General features: G+C 36.3%; 1 protein-coding gene across 9 annotated transcripts in view; it reads right to left on the minus strand.

The window, feature by feature from the left end:
- Positions 1-23872, minus strand: part of CHD9 (chromodomain helicase DNA binding protein 9) — a 230035-nt gene that overhangs the window by 126277 nt on the left and 79886 nt on the right. For all 9 annotated transcript variants that reach the window (XM_064274035.1, XM_064274034.1, XM_064274036.1 and 6 more), the window contains exon 2: positions 20685-22306. In XM_064274035.1, coding sequence (XP_064130105.1) covers positions 20685-22145 — 1461 coding nt within the window. In that variant the 5' untranslated portion in view covers positions 22146-22306. The remainder of the gene's footprint in view (positions 1-20684; positions 22307-23872) is intronic.

The raw sequence follows: 23872 nt of genomic DNA on the forward strand, positions 1-23872 counted from the left end.
AGTTCTTCAGTTTTTATCTTTCATGACTCTGACTTTTGAAGAGTGCTGGTCACTCATTTGTAGAACATTCCCCAGTTTGGTCTTGTCTACGGGGTTCTGTGGAAGACAAGGCCTGGTGATTTGCTTCCGATAAGATTATAGCCAAGAAACCCCTATAGAGCAGTTCTACTCTGTGACACATGGGGCCATTGTAAGTCATTATTGACTCAATGGCATCTAACAATGTTTTCTCATAATGAGATTAAGATTATACATCTTTGGCAAAAATACCACAGAAGTGATGTGTCTTTTTCAGTGCATATTTTTTTTATCATATAAGGGGTACATGATAACGTTAACTTTGATCACATTGGTTAAAGCAGCATCTACCAGGATTCTCCACTGTAAAGTTACTATTTATCCTTCTGTAATTAATTTTAACTTCCATTATGGTTCTTGCAAACAATTATTACCATGGTGTTTGCTTGATGGTAATTTTCTACTTCAGTTAGTCCTACATTTTCAGTTGGAATTCTACTATAAAAAGCTGTTTCTTCTTTCCTACGTATGTATGTCTTCATTCATTCGATTATTTATTTCTATCAGTATAGACTCATGGATATTTATTTTATATGGGTTATCATCCAGTACTATAACTATTTATTTGTTGCCCAAATTGTTCCAGCTTTGGCCACTAGGAGCGCCTTCAAGTTTCCTCTTCGTATATGCCCGTCCTATTTTGAAGACATTCTTCTTATTTTCTGGCAGCACAAGATATTCCACGCTCGTGGTAAGAATAGTTTAATGGTTGCAGCACTGGTTACAATAGCAAAAACATGGAAGCAACCAAGGTGCCCCTCAACAGATGAATGGATAAATAAATTATGGTATATCCACACAATGGAATACTACACATCGATAAGGAACAGTGAGGAATCTGTGAAACATTTCATAACATGAAGGAACCTGGAAGGCATTATGCTGAGTGAAATTAGTTGCAAAAGGACAAATATTGTATAAGACTGCTATTGTAAGAATTTGAGAAATAGTTTAAACTGAGAAGAAAACATTCTTTTGTGGTTATGAGGGGGGGAGGGAGGGTGGGAGAGGGACATTCACTAATTAGATAGTAGATAAGAACTACTTTAGGTGAACGGAAAGACAGCACACAATACAGGGGAGGGCCAGCACAACTGGACTAAACCAAAAGCAAAGAAGTTTCCTGAATAAACTGAATGCTTCGAAGGTCAACATCTAAGTCAATTGGCATAATAAAATCTATTAAGAAAATATTCTGCATCCCACTTTGAAGAGTGGCGTCTGGGGTCTTAAATGCTAGCAAGCAGCCATCTAAGATGCATCAATTGGTCTCAACCCACCTGGATCAAAGGAGAATGAAGAACACCAAGGACACAAGGCAATTACGAGCCCAAGAGACAGAAAGGGCCACATGAACCAGAGACTACATCATCCGGAGACCAGAAGAACAAGATGGTGCCTGGCTACAACCGATGACTGCCCTGACAGGGAACACAACAGTGAACCCCTGAGGGACCAGGAGAGCAGCGGGATGCAGATCCCAAATTCTCATAATACCAGACTTAATGGTCTGACTGAGACTAGAAGGACGCTGGTGGTCATGGTCCCCAGACCTTCTGTTGGCCCAGGACAGGAACCATTCCTGAAGCCAACTCTTCAGACATGGATTGGACTGGACAATGGGTTGGAGAGATCCAGATGCTGGTGAGGAGTGAGCTTCTTGGATCAGGTGGACACTTGAGACTATGTTGGCATCTCCTGCCTGGAGGGGAGATGAGAGGGTGGAGGGGGTTAGAAGCTGGCGAAAAGGACACGAAAAGAGAGAGTGGAGGGAGACAGGAGACTGTCTCATTAGGGGGAGAGTAACTGGGAGTGTGTCGCAAGGTGTATATGGGTTTTTGTGTGAGAGACTGACTTGATTTGTAAACTTTCACTTAAAGCACAATTTATATACAAAAAAAAAGAATAGTTTAATGGAGTGGTTTAGGTGGAAGCCATACCACAGTAGGATAAACAAAAAAAATAATATAGTAATTGCCAAATACTCTTCCGAAATCAATGAAGAAAATTGGTAGGTACTTGGGTATGTTTACCGGCCGTGGAAAAGTAGCCAGTCGAGTGGTTGAAAATATGAGAGACAGAAAGGTTAAGAGAGAAGCAGAAAAAGAGAAAGAAAAATTAGAGTGAGTTTTAAAATTGGAGTAGAAAATTTAAAACGCTTTCCATACAAAAATTCAAAATATCGTATCACCAATAAAAAAACAAAGTGTGAGATGAAAATTATTTTATATTTTCAAAATTATTCTATACATAAATATTGTTCTGATAAATTATATGAACATTTCACAGTACACTTTCTAAAAGGCTTCTTGGGGGAAAAAGCAAACAAACACTAAAGACTTCATGGTTCTCAACAAAATAACAGCTACCACGAATTGAACATGTGGAGTCCGTGGGTTACACAAATGATTACATGCTCAACTACTAGCCAAAAGGTTGGCTGTTCCAAACCACTTAGACGTGCCTGGGAAGACAGGCCTGGCAATCTGCTTCTGAAAGATCACGGCCTTGAGAACTTTATGAAGCAGTTCTACTCCGTACATATGGAGGTCGTCACGAGTCAGAATCATCATCAACAGCAACAGTGAACACCTACTCCACACCAGGCATTATGATTTGTTTGTGTAATGGGTACTATCCTCCCCATTTTACAGACAAGGAAGCTGAGAGGCGGTATCGCATAAGGGAAGGAGCATGGCTTTGGGATCCAACAGAGCTGGCTTCCAATTACAACTCAGTGTCTCTCTACCTGCATGACTTTGAACAGTTCAATAAAGTATCACCTGTAAATTGGGAAACATAATTCCTACCTTTAGGACTATTTTAAGGGAGTTAAAAAAGAAAACAGATTTGAAGGTATATCATAACTACTTAATAAATTATATTGTGTTCCCATAAGGAGCTGCCTGGCGCTCCTTGGAAACTCTATGGGGCAATTCTACCCTGTCCTATATGGTCGCTATGAGTCGGAATCGACTCGACGGCACTGGGTCTGGGTTCCCATAACTCTCATTGGATAAGCTAAATCTCGTAGGATAATGGTTTCCCAGAATTTATGAAAAATATCCACCATATGCTTGTCGGAGGATTTAAAAAAAAATTCTGATTAGCAAAACAAAACTCTTGAATATGCTGATTCACAAACCACCTCCCCCAAAGTTTCCACAATTTGTTATATTTTCTTATTTGATTTTACATCATTCTTATGTACTAAGAAAAGAGGGAAAAAAAAGAATTAAGTATTCCTTGTTTTGCAAAGAATTCAGGAACAGACAAGTACTTGTCTATCACCGTGAATTAATAGTAGAGGACCAATTTAAGAAAAAAAAAATCATTTTGCTAAATATTGTCATCTCTTACTACTCCCATCTGACTTATGATCCAAAGTTTACAAAGAATTATATTTACGACGCCCTATAAGGAATCAGTAACCTTTACAAAGAGGTAAACCAAATGGCCATCACCTACTCCTTCCTAGACTCAGAGAGAGCTATTAGAGTGTGTGGTGGTGGTGATGGCAGTCTGACAAAGCCCACAGATAAATACCTGTTACAGCTTTAATAGGTCCTGAGACAGTAGGTAAGAAACTTGGCTGCTAACCAAAAGGTCGACAGTTCAAATCTACCATCCGCTCCTTAGAAAACCTATTGGGCAGTTCTACCCCATCCTTACAGGGTTGCTGTGAGTTGGAATTGACTCCAAGACAACAGGTTGGGCTTGAGAAAGTGAAAGTGCCATAGTGTAAGCAAATAAACCAAGTAGTTGCATAACTGGCTTGATTACTCTGTCCTACAGGCTTGCGTAATGTTTAAAAGCTCAGCTGCTAACCAAAAGGTCGACAGTTCGAATCTACCTGCCACTCCTTGGAAACCCTACAGGGGCAGTTCTACTCTGTCCTACAGGGTCACTATGAATCAACTTAAATGCAAGGAGTTAGATTTTTGGTTTGGTACAGAGTTGTTATGAGTCGGAATCCACTCAAAGGCAATGGGTTTGTTTTTTTTTATTTTTATAGGGTCGCTATGAGTTGGAATTGATCCGATGGCACTGGGTTAATCAGTTGACTAAAGAGCCCTGGTGGCGCAGTGGTTAAGTGCTTGGCTGTGAACAGAAGGTCGGCAGTTTGAATCCACCAGCAGCTCTTCAGGAAAAAGATGTGGTAATCTGCTTCATAAAGATGTATGGCCTTGGAAACCTGATGGGGCAGTTCGACTCTGTCCTGTGGAGTCACTATGAGTCAAAATCAACTTGATGACAACAGGTTTTTTTTTTTTTTAATCACTTGACTTTGGCTGATTCAATGAGATTATTTTAATCAAGACCGACCTAATCAGGTGAACATATACTACATGATTCCATTGGTATAACTTTCTTAAAATGATAAAATTATATAGAGAAAAGATTTGTGTTTGCCAAGGGTTAGGGATGGGGCAAAGGGAGGGAGAGAGCCAGATGTAGTTATAAAAGAATACCACCAGAGATCTTTGTGTTCTGTATTTTGACTATGGTGGTAGATGCCTACACACATGATAAAATCTCATATAACTAAATGCGAACACACACAGAGAACACATGAAGAACTGGGGAAATCTGAATAAGATCAGTGGATAACTATATCAATTTGATTTCCTGACTGTGATATTGTACTACAGTTTTGCAAGATGCTACTTATTGCAGGAAACTGGATGAAGGATACACAGGACCTCTCAGTATTATTTATTACAACTGCAGGTGAATCTGCAATTCCTGTATCTAAAAACAAAGAGTTTAATTTAAAAAATGAGGCAATTAAAAATTTTTTAAATAAAAAAATTAAAAAGAGAGCTTAGGTCTTCCTTGTTCATTTCTGATTTGTGTAACTTTCTGCATGTATATTGTATCCCAATAAAATTTACATTAAAAAAATTTAACTCTCAAAGTGAAGAAAATTATCTGATCTTATTATCATTAATCTGAGAAAACAAAAATTCATTAATGTTGTGGTATTTAAGAAAAAGACTAACTGTTCTCCCAATTCAGTTTGATATTCAAATTATTTTTCTTTATTATAACAGCGTATTTCAAATTTTTCATTCAGAAAGAAACCAGTAAAATAGAAATATAATGTTGCATATTTCATCTAGGACCAGGAAAAAAACTACAAGATGCTGAATGAGGCATGAGAGTTGCGTAAGCCAGTGTTATTACTGATGGGAAGAGACAGGTGGGAAGGAAAGGAAGTTTTTTAAACTCATAATCAAATGTGAAGGATAGAAAAGGTTAGAAAACTGAAACAATGTTTAAGTCTACTCATTTTAATGCTTTATGTCTAAACAGCATGGGCACTGTCTCTCTCTCCAGATACATCTCCAATTCTCCAACGCCTTTTTTACCTCACATTCCAGCAGTACTAAACTACTTTTAATTTCTTAGGCATATTATGCCCAGAACTTAAATTTCAGTTCTAGTTGTCTAGAATGCCCTTTCTTCAAAGGATAGCCTAGCAAACATCTCTTCAAAATCCAGTTGAGATATTACTTCCCTTCATTTACTATATATATATATAAAAAAAAAAAATTTTTTTTATACCGTTATAATTACCATGTTGTTGTTGTTGTCAGGTGCCACTGAAGAGGTTCCAACTCACAGTGACCCTACAGGACACAGCTGAACTGCCTCACCTGGTGAATTTTCAAGGGGAACCTGGTGAATTCAAACTGCTGACCTTTTGGTTAGCAGCAGTAGCTCTTAACCACTAAGCCACCAGGATTTCCATAATTACCATAAAAAAAACCAAACCAAACCCACTGCCTAGTCAGGTGGATTCCGACTCATAGTGACCCTATAGGACAGAGTAGAACTGCCCGTACAGTTTCCAAGGAGCGCCTGGCAGATTTGAACTGCCGACCTTTTGGTTAGCAGCCGTAGCACTTAACCACTACGCCACCAGGGTTTCTACAGTAATTACCATAGTATATTCTAATTATTCGTAAGCCCAGATGATACCCAAATGTGTTTATTTCTAAAACCTATCCAGTATTTGGCAGTTTCATCATCTGTACAATATAGATAACAATCATAGTACCTAACCTAATATGGTTGTTATGAGGATTAAATGAAATAATTTAAAAACCTGACAGTACCCCATGTGTATGAGTACTTGGTAAATGTTAGTGTTAATTACTGTCATTAAGATTAATATTACGCATGTAAAGAAGACTCCAAACTCAATAATGTGAAAACAAATAATCCAATTTAAAAAATGGGCAAACGATTTGGACACTTCACCAAAGAAGACAAATGAATGATAAACACATGCAAAGATATGCAATATAATTAGACATCATTATTGTTGTTAGGTGCTGTCGAGTCGATTTTCGACTCATAGTGATTCCATGTGACAGACTAGGCTGTCATCTTTACAAAAGCAGATTGCCAGGTCTTTCTCCTGTGGAGCCAGTGAGTGGGTTCAGACCAGAGCTTTGAGTCAGTTTGAACTAGTTCATTCATGGCCAACAAAGTGAAATCGGAACAGACCCGAACTTTTACAATACAACAGGAACCGGAAAAATTATGGGTCAAAACCCTGGAATGGGAGACTTGGAAGAGGCATAGTGATCCCCGTCAGGAGCCTGATGCATGAGACTGGATTACTGGCAGGACTGTGGAGAGAAACACACATTCAAAGCAACACAGTCGGCTACCATCATTGTGCAGGACACCACTGTTTGGTTGCTATACAACAAGTATACTGCCCTTGTTTTCTAAGAGGAACATTAGGTTTCTAGCAGGCCTTCAACTGTAATTTTTCCTGTTCTGGTTATCATTCTGGTTCACCCAGATTTTAGAAATTTGAGTCTGTTCCAGTTTTGCTTCCTCAGCCATGAGTAAACTGGGAAGAACCAGTCTGAAGCCCTGGTTCTAACCACCAACCTTTCAATCAGCAGCCAAGTGCTTAACTTTAACTGTTGTGTAGCAGGGGTCCTTCATTAGACATTAAACCAAACTCACTGCCGTCGTGTCGATTCTGACTCATAGCAACCCTATAGGACAGAGTAGAACTGTCCCACAGGGTTTCCAAGGGGTGGCTGGTGGATTTGAACTGCTGACCTTAACCACTGCGCCAGCAGGGTTCCTATTAGACATTAGAGATATGCAAATTCAAACTACAATGCGATACCACTACATTAGGATGGTTAAAAAATATTAACAATACCAAGTACTGACGTGGATATGGAGCTACTGGAACTCTCATACACTGCTGGTGGGAATGCAAAGTGATAATACCATTTTGAATAACCGTTTGAGAGCCTCTTATATAGTTAAACGTACACTCAACAACCCCACTCCCATATATTTACCCAAAAGAAATGGAAACATGTTAACACAAAAACCTGGACACAAATGTTTATAGAGGATTTATTCATAATTGCCAAAACCTGAAAACAAACCAAATCTCCTTTAAGTAATGAACAGATAAACAATCTGTGATATACTTATATAATGAAATCCCACTCAGTAACATGAACAAAATACTAATAATACACACAACAAATATACTATATCAAGTAGAAGAAGCCAGACTGTACTAAAACTACAGGGACAGAAAGTTAATCATTGGTTGCCAGGGTCTAGGACTGGGGGAAATGGCTGAGACAAGGAGCATGAGGAATTTTATTGGAATGATGGTAATATTTTATATCTCATTGTGGTGTGGTTACAAAACTGTGCACATTCGTCAAAAGTTACATAAGTATACATTTTTAAAAAAGGGAATTTTACTTGATATAAATTATATCTCAATAAACCTGTCTTAAAAAAAAAAAAAAAGATTAGTTCTTCAGACCTCAATCCTTATACTGAAAAGCTAATATCACTAGACCTCTAAGTCTAGGTGAATGCCTTGGTAGTCCTTCCTCATAATGCCAGTAGCTGTCATTGACATCCTGTCCTATGTCTCTAAATGGTGCCTACTCCTAGATTTCTAGGTGCTATTGTCTCACTCATCTGCTTTCAGGACCCTTGCTATATGTGGCTGGACCTCCCTAATACCACATAACTGCTATAAGCCGCTGCTGGGCTTTGCAACTCCCACCTCATTCTTCCTACCCACTGCCAAACACAACACTATGTAAAGATAAACACACAAATATGGCAAGTACATACTTCTTTTCCAGGTCTCAGCCTTGTCAGTGACATTATCTCTTCCATGCCTGACTGTATGAAAGATTTGAAAAGATGCTTAACAAAGAAGACATGCATTTTTGGCTAATAAGCCCATGAAAAGATGCTCAATGTTATTATTCATAAAAAAATTAGAACTGTAACATTACCAATACATATCTGTTCAAATGGCTAAAATTAAATACACTGATAACACCAAGGGTTGAAGAGGAGGGAGCACCTGGAACATACATTACTGGTTGGAATGAAAATGGTACAACCGCTTTGGAAATAGTCTGGCAATTTGTCATGAAGTTAAAAATACACTTAACATATGACAGAGCAACCCCATTCCCACATATTCAACCCAGAGAAATGAAAACATATTCATACAAGAAGACTGAATGTGAATGTTCACAGACTTTACTCTTTATAGCCATAAACTGGAAACGACTCAAATGTCCATCAAGAGATAAATGGATACATAAGGGCAGCTTGAAGACATAAAGTGGAACAAAGCTCTAATTCATAAATAAGATTAGACTGTCTGGTCTGATAGAGACTGGAGGAACCCCTGAAACTATAGCCCTAAGATCCCCTTCTAACCTGGAACTGAAGCCCCTCCCAGAGGTCACCTTTCAGCCAAATACAGACTGGCCTATAAAATAAACAGTAACACCTGTAAGGAATGTGCTCCTTAAAGCCATCAACTATAGGAGGAGACCAAAAGTGCAACATTTGCCCAAAAACAAAGACGAGAAGGCAAAGAAGGGCAGGGAAACTGGACAAATGGAAATGGAAAAGCCAGGATGAGAATGGGAAGAGTGCTGACATACTGTAGAAACTGCAACCAATGTCATGGAAAATCTGTACATGAATTATTGAATGGGAAATTAATTTCCTGTGTAACTTTTACTTAACACACGATAAAATATTTTTTAAAAAAAGAGATAGAGAGAACAGGCAAATGTAAGAGACCAAAGCTTATTTGTGGTTACCAGGGGTGGATGGGGAGGGAAAGGGGGTTATTGCTTATGGGGCACTGAGTTTCTATTTAGGGTGATAGAAAATTCATACTGAGTATGGGTAAGGACTACACAGCCAATTAACGTAATTCATGTCAGTAAGTTGTATATCTGTAAAAAGCTGAATTGGCAAATGTTGTGTGATATCTCTATATATACATATATAGATATGCACACACACACAAACAACAACAACAAAAACAGCAAATGCTGAGGCTGCTTATATACAACCAAACACTTCATGGGATTTGGCTTCTTGGTTTGAAGATTTTGGGTCATATTTTCATGGGACATCCCAATTAATTGGCCTAATGTCATGTTTTAGGAGGTAATAATATATTGTACTTCTGTTCTACCTCCTAGTTTGTTGGGTAGTGCCTACAGACTTAAATGCTTGCAAGAGGCTATCGAAGGTATAACAATTGGTCTCCATTTGCCCGGACCAACAGAGGAAGAAGAAGAGTAATGAAGAGGAGGAAGAAATGGAAGTGCGGCTAATTGCCTCCATGAGACCAGAAGAACTGGAAAGTTAGTGCTTGGCTACAATTACTAAGTGTTCTGATCAAAGATCCAACAGGAGAATCATGATCAAAAGGGGGGAAATGCAGGATAGAATTTCAAATTCTCATGGAATCCAGACTTTCTGGAGTCACTGAGGCTGGATGAACTCCCAAAACTATTGCCCTGAGAATAATCTTTAAACCTTTAACCAAAAATATCCCCTGAAGTCTTCTTTAAACCAAATACTAGTTTAGCTTAATTAAAAAAGAATGTCTGCCTTGAGCATTGTGCCCTTTTAAAGAACTATCTATATGGACCAAACTGACAACAGCAACTTGAAAGGTTGGAGCCCTGGTGGCACAAAGGTTAAGGGATAGGGCTGCTAACCAAAAGGCTGGCAGTTCAAATCTACCTGCCACTCCTTGGAAACCCTATGGGGCAGTTCTACTCTGTCCTCTAGGGTCGCTATGTGATCAAATTGACAACAGCAACTTGAAAAGTTAGATAGGAAGCTTAGGGGAAGTAAGATTAGGTTAATGGGGGAGAATCAATTCCAAAAAGGAGGGTGAAAATGGTTGCACAGGTTGAAAAATGTAATCAATGTCACTGAATTCTACATGTGAAAATTGTCGAACTGGTATATTTTCTGCTGTGTATATTTTCAACAATAACAGTAAAAATAAAATAATTTTTAAAAAGGAGGTAAATGGATAAACAAATTGTGGTATACCCATAATTTGGAATGCAAATCAGTAATAAAAAGGAATAAACTACCTATTTATGCAACAACATGGTTAAATCTCAAATGCATTATGCTAAGCGAAAGAAGCCTGACTCAAACGGTTACATATTATATGATTTCATTTATATGATACGCTAAAATACAGCTAAATAACAGGGGCAGAAAATCACTTATCTCCAGATGCTGCTGGCTGGAGAAAGAGTTGACTACAAAACGGTATGAGGGAATTTTGGGGAGTGATAGAACTATTTTATATCTTGATTAGAGGTGGTAGTTACTCAACTGGATACGTCTGTCTAAACTGTACATTCAAAAAACACTATCTTTATACCATAAATTATACTTGAATTTAAAAAAAAGAAATGAACTACTACTGATAAATGAAATAAGATAGGTAAATCTCAAAAACACTTGGTTAGTGCAAAAAAAAAAAACAGACACAAAAAGTGTACATAAAAAAGACTGATTAATTATATTTACATAAAATCTAAAACAGGAGTAACTAACCATAGTGACACAAAGTAAACCAGTGACTGCCTGGATCTGGGGATGAGAAAATGACTGTCTACAAAGGAGCATAAGGAAAATTTTGGGGTTATAAAATGTTCTGTATCTTGATTGTGGTAACGGTTAGCGGGCGCACACATTTGACAAAAACTTATCAAATTACACTCAAAATGGGTACATTTTATTTTATCTAAATTATGCCTCAATAAAACTGATTTTTAAATGTACTTACTAGGTGAATATAAAGATAACAGGAATAATTGTTTAAATAGGACTTATATTTATCTATTTTAATAATTTCCGTTCTTTTATCAGTTTTATTATTTCACTCCAAACTGAATTTAAGATTACATTATCCTAATTTCTATAATTTATGGTGTAAAAAAAAAATTTTTTTTTTTTTTTTTTTTTATTGCTTAGCGCGAGACAAACAATTTAGTATTTGCTAAAAACATACTACATATGCAACGACGCACTCTCTGGGGAACAGAAGAAAGAATATGAGATTGAATACTGCCCATAAAAAAGCTGATAGCCTTATATAAAGATAAAATATATATTTAATGTTTAATATATGAGAAAAGAAAGCAAAGCAGTAAATGACGAGGTGTTTAGGGGAAACAACTAAATCACTATGAACCAGAGAGGACAAGGAACAAGGAATTTGTTAATTTTATTACAAAAAGATAATGACAGGTATTCAGGGAAGAGAGACAAGCATGAGCAAAAGAATAACAAGTCAAACGAGATTTGTATAGAGCAGAATTTCCCAAGCTGTATTCTTAGACACTGTGTGATATTAAAACATTTATAGTCATATAAAATCATGAGATGCTGCCTTGTATTTCCCCCTTCTTGTGGCACCATGATAAAGTTTAACATATTAAATGCATAATCTGAGAAGTCCAGAGAGAACTGGTAGAAAATGAGCTTGAATAAATTAGAGCAAAATTATGAAAAACCTTTGACTGTCAGGGTAGACAAAAACACTCTTCTGTATCTTTTCAAAGCCATTTAGTTTCTTTCAAAGTACAAAATGTTTCTTAAAAATTAAAAAAGAAATTAGGTTTGTCCCCACCCATCCCCACTTCCCAGATAGAAAGCCATAGTGTAAACTGATATATTTCTAGAAGCAAGAGGGGTTTAATCGTAATTCATCCTTCAATGTAGAAAGAAGACCTTGAGAATGAGGTGGGGAACCAATGTGTACCAGAAGTTTGTTGGTTCTGTTCTAATTTGTGTGTTTACGGCGGAAGAGGTGAGAAGAAACCACAGTTCAATGTGGCACTTTTAGAATAGGCAATAGAGTATTATTAAGTAAGAGGATGAGTTAATGAAAAATTTAATAGTAAAGTATATCCCTGGAACACACACACACAAAAAAGTCCCGGACCTAGGTCACAATAAACTGATAACATTAAACTTAATCTATTTTATTGCCCCTAAGTATTTAAGGAAAAATTACTTGATCTTCATTTACATCTCTCCTACCCATTACCAGGTAAGACAAAGAAAAAAGCTGCAAAATGAAAAACACTACATTTTGACAAAAGGCTGTAAACATATTTTGCTAATTGAGTGCTCAGTTTAAATGTAATCATTCCAGATAACCTATAAAAACCAGAAAACACTAGTATGGATAACGTATTTAAACTAAAGACCAATGCCTCTTATGACTATAAACACAGATATCCTCAACAAAAATCAGAGCAAATCAAATCCAGCCATACATAAAGAGGATTGTCTATCATGACCAAGTGGGATTTATCCCAGGAATATAAGGTTAATTTAACATCTGAAATCACTTAACGTAATGCAACGTATCAACAGAATAACGGATAAAAACACATGATCATTTCAATAGATGCAGGGAAAGATCTGACAAAATTCAATGCCCCTTCATGATAAAAACACTTAACAAATTAGGAAGAGAAGGGAACTTCCTCAACCTGATTAAAAAAACAAAACAAAAAAACCTGTTGCTATAGAGTCGATTCCAACTCATAGCGACCCTATAGGACAGAGTAAGATTGCTCCACTGGGTTTTCAAGGAGTAGCTGGTAGATTCAAACTGCCAACCTTTTGGTTAGCAGCTGAGCCCTTAAGCACTGCGCCACCAAGGCTGCTGACCTAATAAAAGGGCATCTAAAAAAACCCACAGCTAACATCATACTTACTGTTGAAAGCTCCAATGCTTTCCGCTTAATATCAGGAATAAGACAAGGATGTTCACCCTTACCACTTCTATTCAACACGGTACTAGAGATTCTAGCCAGGGAAAGGAAGAAGTAAAACTATCTGTATTGGCAGATGATATGATTTGTATATAAAAACCCCTAAAGAATCTGCTAAAAAACTATTAGAACTAATAAAACAAGTTCAGCAAGATTTTAGAATAATCAATTACATTTCTATTTGCTAGCAATGAACAAATTGAAAATGAAATTATGAAAATAATTCCATTTACAATAACATTCAAAAGAATAAAATACATAGGAACAAATTTAACAAAATAAGTGTAAAATTTATACTTTGAAAACTGCAAGGCATTGTTGAAAGAAATTAAAGATCGACAGTATGGGGTTTTTTAAAAAATAAATGAAAAAATATCCAATGTTCATAGATAGATGCCCAAGTTGATCAACAGATTTAATGCAATCTACATAAAAAATCTCAGATGGTTTCTTTCCAGAAATTGATGAGCCGGACAGATACACAGATCAATGAAATAGAGCTGGAGGTCCAGAAATAAACCCATGAGTCTTTCAACAAATGGTATTGGGACAACTGGATACGCACATGCAAAAGAATGATGTTAAACTCCTAGCTCACACCACATCAAAAATTCAAAATTAATTTTTAAATTTAATAGCTAAAACTATAAAACTCTTAGAAGAAAAAATAAGGGAAAATCTTTATGACCTTCGATTAGGCAATGGAGTCTTAGATATGATACCAAAAGAACGAGGATCAAAAGGAAACTAAATTAACTAGACATCATCAATTTAAAAATTTTTGTGCTTCAATGGATACCATTAAGAAAGTGAAAACTCAATCCACAGAACAGGAAAAAAAGTCTTGCAAATTATGTATGAGATAAGGGACTTGTATCTAGAATATGTTAAGAATTTCTACAACTGAATAATAAAGACAACTCAATTTAAAAAAATGGGCAAAGACCTAAATATAATAAATCTTCTCCAAAGAAGATACTCAAATGGCCAATAAGCGTATGAAAAGATATTCAACATCAATGCAATGCAAATCAAAACCACAACGAAATACCACTTCATACCCACTAGGATAGTATAATAAAAAAGACAGATAATAACAAGGGCTAGAAAGAAACTGGAACCCTCACACATTGCTGGTGGGAATGTAAAATGATGCAGCTGCTTTGGATAACAGTACAGAATTTACTCTAAAGGTTAAAAATAAAGTTACCATATGACCCAGCAGTTTCATTCCTGGAAATATACCAAAGCAGTATGAAAACTTGTCCTGGAATGTTCACAGCAGCATTATTCACAATAACCAAAAAGTTGGAGACAACCCAAATGTCCATCAAATGATTAATCCATAAACAAATTGTGGTATATCCATACAACAGAATGCTATTTGGCAATAAGAAAGAAATGAAGTACTGATACCATGCTACATGTATGAACCATAAAAACATTATGCTATGTGAAAGAAGCCTATCACAAAAGACCACATATTGTATGATTCAGTTTATATGAAGGGTCTAGAACAGGCAAATCCAGAGGCAGAAAGTAGCCTAGTGGTTGCCTGGGTGTGATTTAAGTAAACTACTACTGATAAATCTCAATTTGTAAATCTGATCCCTTAGGCAATAAAATTTATACTTCACGAGATTGCCAGTACATATAATTTCATTGATGCATTTGTTCATTCAGTTGTACATTCATTCATCCATTCAACAAAATTTATTTATACTACTGTTACGGAAACAACTTTGAATAAGTCAGACAGGTTCCTGCTCCCAAAGGGCTAATGTTCTAACGGTGAAGAGATTAAAAAAAAAAAAAGTGCATATACGGAGAGAGAGAAAATCAAATAATTATAGATTGCCACAAAACCATGAAATAAACAGCTGAACTAGAAACCCAAAGGAACACTTATTTTAAATAGAATGGATCAGGGAAATTAATTTTTTGTGTTTAAATCACTCATTAAAATCACACAGCTGGAGGGCTAAGGGAAAGTGGTAGAAACCACTGTCAACTGAAAATGAATCAGAAATTAATAGAACACCTCTGAAATTATAATACAGATCAATGGGAAAGTATTTTGAGTTTATGTTCTTATAAGGCAAGGATCATATCTTACTCATCTTTGTAACCTCAGTGCCCAGCAGAAACTCTTAAAATGGTAGACATAGAATAAAAGCAGTAAAACTGCAAAATTTCCAAAACAAGGATGTTCCATAAAATTGTCACTGACAATCTACACAATGTATACCTACATTTCAGAAGCTACAATAAGGGTACATTTTTAACATTAAAAACATAGTTAAAAAAAAACTTAAGACATATTAAAAGTTACATACATAAAAAAACTTTAAAACTATTTCTCAATAATTTAAGACACCCAATTATAACTGTATTTTACTAAACACCACATTTAAATATGTTTTTGACCTTAATGTGCTATTACTCATTTTTGACCATCCTTAAATACTAGAGTTTAACCTTTTATAAAAGGAATCTGCTAACTAGTTATGTGACAGCAAGCAACTCATGACCTCTCTAAGCCTTTTTTTTTTTTTTAAGCTAATTCAGAATTATTTTTAAGCCTGTTTTTCCTTTTTGTATATGATAGAATAAAATTGCTCAGCTCTAAAATGCTATGATTCCATGAAATGGTCAATGTAAACTTGTACTATTTTCAGGTATACAAAAATACTTAGGAAAAAATCTCAGAGATTTTCACCCTTTCATAATGTATAAGGCATTACTCACATATTCAATGTGGAAGGTTTTATTTGCACAGTTGAGCATAGCAAATTACCAGATTTTATTTAACTGAAAACGGCAGTCCATGCTTCCTATGTGCTCACTATTTCTTTCCATATGTTATCCACACCATATTGTATTAAAATATTTCCATAATTTGAAATTATTTCAGTTCAATTATCCAGCATCCAATAAAGAAACGTGGTCACCCATATTTAAATATTCCGAAACAGCTTTGTACCTGGCGTTATCATAATAGTATGAAGTTTGGTAGTGCTGTAGTTTCTAATTCTCACATTATTTTCCAATTTCAGACACTAATACTGACAACTAAAGGTATCTGAGAGTAAACTTCACCAACAAAATTAAATACAACAAAGAATTTTGTTAAATCTACTTTGCAGTCTGGCTTCAATCTCACATGCTCTTCCTGTACTGCACTAATCCACAAATTTCTCACCAACTGCTACCTCTTCCCTATCCTTAGAATTCACTTCCTGTTCACCTCTCACCCTTAAGCGTGCATGCTGGAGGCCAATTGTCTTAGAGCTCCTGTTAACAACTAGGGTGTCTGTTACTCAGCCTCCTGGCAGACAGTACAGAGCTCAACACTTCTACAATATGGTACCTCGCTTAATAATTAAGATTATTTCATAACTAACATTCCACAAATTTCCCAGTTAAAATAGAACATCTTAATCTAGAAGATTTGATAGAAATGTTAAAACCAAACACTAGTCCAGTTTAACTGAAACAAAGCATCTAAAAGGGAAATTCCTGGAGAGTATTTCTACTCTGTGCTTTGGCTTAGTCAGACAATTAAAAACTTTAAAACTACTTATCAGGAATACCACGCCAAATGCATAAAGATTTAAACAAATTCTGATTTGTCCTAAACACAGGGATGGTAACTTCATAAAAAATTTAATTACTCAATGGGACAATCTAATCATTACTTAGGTAGTTTTTCCTCTCCTTTTTGTCTAGGACGTAAGTGGTGAGAAAAGTTTCTTTTTATTGTACGCATATCTGCTATTTTTTGACTCAAGAAAAGTTCCTACTGTTCAAAAAAAAAAAAAAAGAAAGGATAGTAAAGAGCTTGGGATCTTCTCAGCTCAATGGGTATGACCAAAGTACAGCAAATCCATTGCTCTAGTTTTACATAGGTTTCCTTACATACAAAATTAGCTATGTGCGTACTTAAGAAAATTTTTAAATATCTAACGTGTTCTAACAGATTCTTAAGAGAAGATAACTCGCTATAAAAAATCTGGACATATAAGACCTCAGTGATGGGTATTTTTATGTACCTACTAAAAAAAAATTTTTTTTTTAACTTGGCTAGGCTATTAAAAAAAAAAACACCTAAAACCAAACCCATTGCCATCAAGTCGATTCCAACTCATAGTGACCCAATTATTTAATCAGACACTAATCTAGGTCCCTGGGTGGCAGAAACAGTTAATGCACTCAGCTACTGGCCAAAAGGTTGGAGGTTCTAATCTACCCTGAAGTACCTCAAACAAAGTCCCAGCGATCTACTTCTGAAAAATCAACCACTGAAAACCCTACGGAGCATAGTTCTACTCTGACACACATGGAGTCACCGTGAGTCAGAATCCATTCGATAGGAATATTAGGGGGCAGTAAATGTATATTAATGGAAGAAAAACTCAAAAAAGAAGGGTAAGAATGGTTGCACGACTCAAAGAATATGCAATCAATGTCACTGAAATGTACATCCATAAACTGCTAAATTGGTGTATGTTTTGCTATGTATATTCTCAACAAAATTAATTTCTTAAAAATAATCATAATTCAGGGGAAGACACAGGCTAAAGTACTCAGGATAAAATGTTACCATGTCTGCAAACTATTTTTGGATCATCTGGCAAAAGATGTATGTGTGGGAGACAGAGAGAGATGAAAGAGATTTGACTAGTGTGGAAAGGATAACAATAGTTAGTGACAGGGGTATACACATGTCCATTTTATTGTTCTTTCAACTTTCCTGGGGGTTTGAAATTTTTCAAAATTAAAAAAAATATATATATATAGCTATTCACAGTACCCATGACTTTGCACCAACGTAAAAGATCACATAAGAGCTGTAGCAGATATCACAAAATATTGTTTACATACATCATCTTTAAATTATGTTAGTTACTAGATTTTGTTATTCACTCACTGTATTAATAAAGAAGCACATGAATTATCATATAAAAAAGAAATAATAGTTAACTTGAGGACAGACTTTCAATAAGTCAAGAAGTATCCAAAACTGACTGGCCTTTTATCAGTTTTTGGACATGTAACAAAAGTAGCATTCTGTAAGCAAAACACCTTGAAGCAAAAGGGTGAGTAGACTTAAAAACTTATTAATTTATCAATGTAGAGTAAGATAACTTACGAAATGTTGCTTATGTTGGTTCTGAAAGAAACTCCTCTCAGATGGAATGCTACCTCTAAGTTGTTGTTGTGTGCCATCAAGTTGATTCCAACTCATAGTGACCCAATGTGCCAAAGTAGAACTGCCCCATAGGATTTCCCAGCCTGTAATCTTTACAGGAGCAGATGCCCAGGTCCTTTCTCCTGCTGAGCAGCTGGTAGGTTTGAACCACTGACCTTTCAGTCAGCAGCCAAGTGCTTAACCATTGCATTACCAGTGCTCCTAGGGACTACTTTAAAAAAACTACTTTAGTACTTAATAATTTCCCTCCATTTACTCCAAATCTATAAAGTGAGGGAAATATGTTTAGAAAAACATGAATTAAAAAAAAAAAAAACCCACAAGTTAAAATGACAAAACCTTAGAAAAATAAAATTACGAAGTTAACAAACCACAGGCTCCATAACTTCAATTATACTTTGGCCAAGGTGGTTAGTCAAACTACATACAATGTGGACAGATAACCTTAGATTCAACCAGTGGACATTTTCCCTGGAGTCCTTCTGACTAAGACGCTTGTCCCTGCTCCAGTAGAGGGTGCAGAATCATGACACTCAACTCATGCCACACAAAAAAGCAGGGGGAGAGTTTACAGGTGCCTTTTTTATCTCTACATCTAATTAGTGAGTTCAAAAATGTACTAAAAATACCATTTTAAAAAATACTAAAATCAACCCAATGGAAAAGATAAAATTTTTATCTTTGTCAAATACTTCAAGACTCTAAAATGAAAACTGGTCCCAAAATACTTAATTTCAAGAACACGGGTATATTTTACTGTCTACGAAATCTCACAGGTAACCAGGACACTGAAGCACTTCATGAATCCTTAATTTAACACCAGGATTTCAGAAACATGTCATATTACATTAAGCAGTTTTTTCTTTATAAAAATAATATACTCACAAGACAAAAATTGTAGAAAGTAAAGTGTAACTGCACTGCACTAAAACAACCTATTTCCTTCCAGTGCTTTTTCATATGAATATCTTCATATTGCTACAGAAAAACGTATAATTATAAAAACATTTATTGAGTACTTACTATATACTAGGCAGGAGTCCTGGTGGCGCAGTGATTAAGAGTTATGGTTGCTAACCAAAAGGTTGGCAATTCAAATCCACCAGCTACTCTTTGGAAACCTTGCGGGACAATTCTACTCTGTCTCGTATGGTCGCTATGAGTTGGAATCAACTTGACAGCAACAAGTTTGGTTTTTTGTTTTATATACTAGCTCTAAGCACTTTTTCATGTTGTAACTCATTTAATCTTCACCAAAGCCCTATTAACCAGTAACCAGCTGCCACTGAGTCTACTTTAACTCATGGCAACCCTATGTGTGTCAGAGCAGAACTGTGATCCACAGGGTTTCCAATGGATGACTTTTTGGGAAGTAGACTGCCAGGCCTTTCTTCTGAGACCCCTCCAGATGGACTCGAACCTCCAACCTTTTAGTCAGCAGCCTATGCATTAACATCACCCAGGGACTCCAAAATCCTATTACATAGATCTTATTATTATCCCCCATTTTAAAAAAGAGGAAAATGAAACAAAGAGAAGTTATATAACTAGCCCAAAGTCACACAAGCTAGTAAGTAACAGGAGTCAAGATTCTAGTCCAAGAAGTCTGGTGCCAGACTCTGCATTCTTAGTAATTTTACTTTACTATGATCTTAATTTTAAATTACGCTTTTCCTCATTATTAACATTTTTTCAGTGTTAGTCTTCAAAGTCTTTTTAATGCCTATAATAGGCATTATGGATATGTAATATGGATATGATCATAAACCATGCTGATTCTAGTTGTCCCTTATAAATATACTAAGAAAAAAGCATCCTTGTGCATATTACTTTTGTGATGTTTAGATTAATGTAATGAAGTATTTTTATTCTCTTAAATATACCACCAAATTGCTTTCCAAAATATTTCTGTCAATTAACAAAGCCATGGAAATACCAATTTCACCACACATTTTCGATAAAATATCTTTCTAATAATGGCACTTATAATTAATTAAAAGTTCCAAGGTCTTAAAACCTTAGGATTTTCTAAATGTAAAAATTAGTCCACTGCTTTGAGCACATCAATGCATCACTTTCAGATGCAAGACTGTTAAAGCAATACAAATCTATGTCAAAACATGCATATACACTTAACAACTTGCCGAGTTTCAGAAATCTTGACTATTTCTCATGTACAATTAACTCAATAATTAAAGAACGCCCTACCCCCATCACCAAAATAATGGCAAAGAGCTACGCACCTGTCGCTGTAAACACAGGCGGTTTCTGTCCTGTAAGTGCTGCTGATGAACAAGCGAGGAATGCCAGCTACGGGCCTGACTCTGCAGCTGAGCTTGAGCCACATCCGAAGGCCGTGTTACAAGATGTGAAGTAAACTGCTGATCAAGGTCGTGATCTAAGACATGACTTGAACTATCTTGCCCAAATGCTGACTCATCATATTGGGTAAGGAGACCCTCCTGAAGAAGGTCCTCTGGGTCAAGTCCTGTGAACGGCTCGGTTTGAGACTCCACTTGATGAAGTAAATTCTCTTCTAAAGACGAAAAGCCATTAGTTTCTACATGATCATTGAAATGGCCCATTTGAGTTCCTGAGTCAACAGGATCTGGGAAGTTCATGTGCACAGGAGATAATTTTGAATTGCTATAATTACCCTGAGGATGTGACGGATGCAACATTTGGAAATTATTAGAATTCAACGATGATGTACTGGGGTTTAGGATATGCGGAGTGGATTCTTGCTTGATTCCCCTGTGAGGTGAAAAGGAATTACTTCCAGTAAAATCAGATAAAGTCTGATTTGTATGATTAGAAGCAAGAACTGCAGAGGACTGAAGAAGACTGTTTGATGAGATATGATTACTGGAAAAGGAATAATGTGAAGAAAACTGCTGTGAATTACTGACAGAACAAGAAGTCAGATTTGGAGAAGGTCCGTTAAAATTTCCTTCTTGATGATTACTACACTTGAGGAAGTGTACTGAAGGGTTTGACGTCTGAGAAAACTGCTGCATCGAAAGAGACTGTTGTGAAGCAGATGCATTAGTAATTTGTGGTGGGTGGTTAACACTGACTCTGTGTGGACCAGAAACATTAACATCCATAAAATTTTTAGACTGGCTAAGAGAATTTTGCCCTGGGTTAAGATTATTTCTGTTTTGTTGTGAGCGTAGTGATGTACACTGTGTCGGTTGTTCATTGGCCTGAAATAAGGTAAAGTCATGGTGTGCCACAAAGCTTTTATTTTGATGCATAGAGTGTGAATGTCCTCGTTGGTGAAAAGGAGACCCATTTTGATTTGAGATGCTAGTAGCTGTCTGATGGCCCCACATTGGACTGCCATCTCCTACATCTGGAAACAAACCATTGGATTGGTTTTGCGGGTGGATCGGAGAGCAATTAAACTGAGAGTGTGGAGACAACACATGTTCAGCTGGGCTACCAAAAGACTGATTAACTTGATGAAATTTTAGTGAATCAAACTGATTTAACTGTTCGAAATCAGCCATCTTCTGATGTGTTGGAGTACCCTGAACATGGTTCAGTGAGTCTATGTGCAAAGGTTCAAATTCTGCACCCAAGTTCAATTCATCAACTAGTGAGACAGGTCCTGGTTGTACAAATGCGTCATCTGACAAACCTTCTAAGGTCTCACCAAAAAGATTGGCATCATCGAAAAAGTCCATCATTGGGTCTGTCATCTTGAAACTTCAGTAACAATCTGGGCTGTTCACTCCAAATGGATTATACTCGGCTTCTCCACAGCAGATACTGGATCATTTCCAAAGGTCATCAACTAATCCAAAACAGGTCAACGTTCATTATTGCTCTAGAGAATGACATGGCACGAAGTGTCAAAGTTCTACAAAAATAAGACAAAAAAAGGGCAATTTAAATAATGCATACTCATTAAAATTCAATATCCAAAGTTTATATATGGTTTATGGCCTAAAAAATATAAATCTTAGTGTCCAGTATTTTTATGCTGTAGAACTTATTGTAAATAGTTCATTAACGTTCCCTACAGGGAAAAAAAATACTGCTCCTGCAGGACATAACTACATGCATTTAGAAATAATAACTCACGTTACTTCCTTTTCAAGTTCATACATTATGATAAAAGAATGTAAAGTAAACCTGGGACTAGTAGTCAGACTCAGCCTTACCATGAAATGCCCATCACTCCACAGCAGCTCTAGTCAATGTATTACACTTCAAAGTCATGTCTTGTTAAGAGAGCTGACATCTGACCCTCTTAGATTAGTACATTCACTGGGATCGTTAGTGCTAGACCTCTCGAGCAGACAAACCTAATATTTCATACAGTGTGTGTAGAAATCCCTCAAAAGGAGCAATGAATTGCATGAGGTCGTGATAAACTGGCCCTGGATAAGATAAGCACCACAGACGTGTAGTATGTTGGTGTATAACTCTTTCATGGTCTTCTTGCTCATGGAAGATCATCCTTCCTGACCATCAACTGATTTGGACATCTATGAGGCAAAAGCAAGCACCTTCCTGTTAACATTTGTATTCATTTCTCTGCCCCTGAATTCCCTCTGCTAAATGATTCAGAATACAAAATTTGGCTTACTATATTTACTACACTTTTCAAAATAAATGTGTCCTGAGAATAAAAACTGAAACAAAAACCACCAGTAGCGTGAGCTAAGCAAAACACTGGTCTTTTGATAGTTTTTAGAGGAAAAATTACATTTATGTGTATGTGTGTATATAAAGGAAGTAATAGGTTACTTGCTAATATGAAATAAACCAAAAACCAAACCCACTGCCATCGAGTCGATTCCGACTCATAGCGACCGTATAGGACAGAGTAGAACTGCCCCATAGAGTTTCAAAGGAGCGCCTGGTAGATTTGAACTGCTGAGCTGTTGGTTAGCAGCCGCACCACTTAACCTCTACACTACCAGGGTCTAGCTGACCATTATTGTTAGTTAGGGGCTGGTATTGTCCCAAATATTTCTAACAAAGGTCATTTGTGGTTCTTGGTCCAATGCACAGACAACCGCAAATGGAGGTACTTGCCTTTCTACATATTAGTTTATCTAAAGATTTAGCAAAGGCCTTTGAAATGTTCACAAAACTTCTAGTTTGGAAGGTCCATGTTAGAAATATAAATTTCATAAATGAAATGTCTGCTTACAATTTAAATGTGCAAATTCATTTTTTTTTTTTAATTCTGAGAAGTAAAAACTGTCAAGATCTACCTTCACCTAGAGACTTACTATCAATGATAACAGCACCTAAGTGCTTTAATATATGGGACTTTAGACTTTAGTATTAATAAAACGTAAAAGACAAGAAACTATTTTTTCAGAATTACTTTACAATTTTGAGTCCAAGCATATAGAGAGCTATACAGTCTGTATTGAACAAAGAATTAGCCAACAAATAAGGTAGGTTAAGT

The sequence above is a fragment of the Loxodonta africana genome, chromosome 21, assembly GCF_030014295.1.
Source record: "Loxodonta africana isolate mLoxAfr1 chromosome 21, mLoxAfr1.hap2, whole genome shotgun sequence".
In the NCBI taxonomy this organism is placed as follows: domain Eukaryota; kingdom Metazoa; phylum Chordata; class Mammalia; order Proboscidea; family Elephantidae; genus Loxodonta; species Loxodonta africana.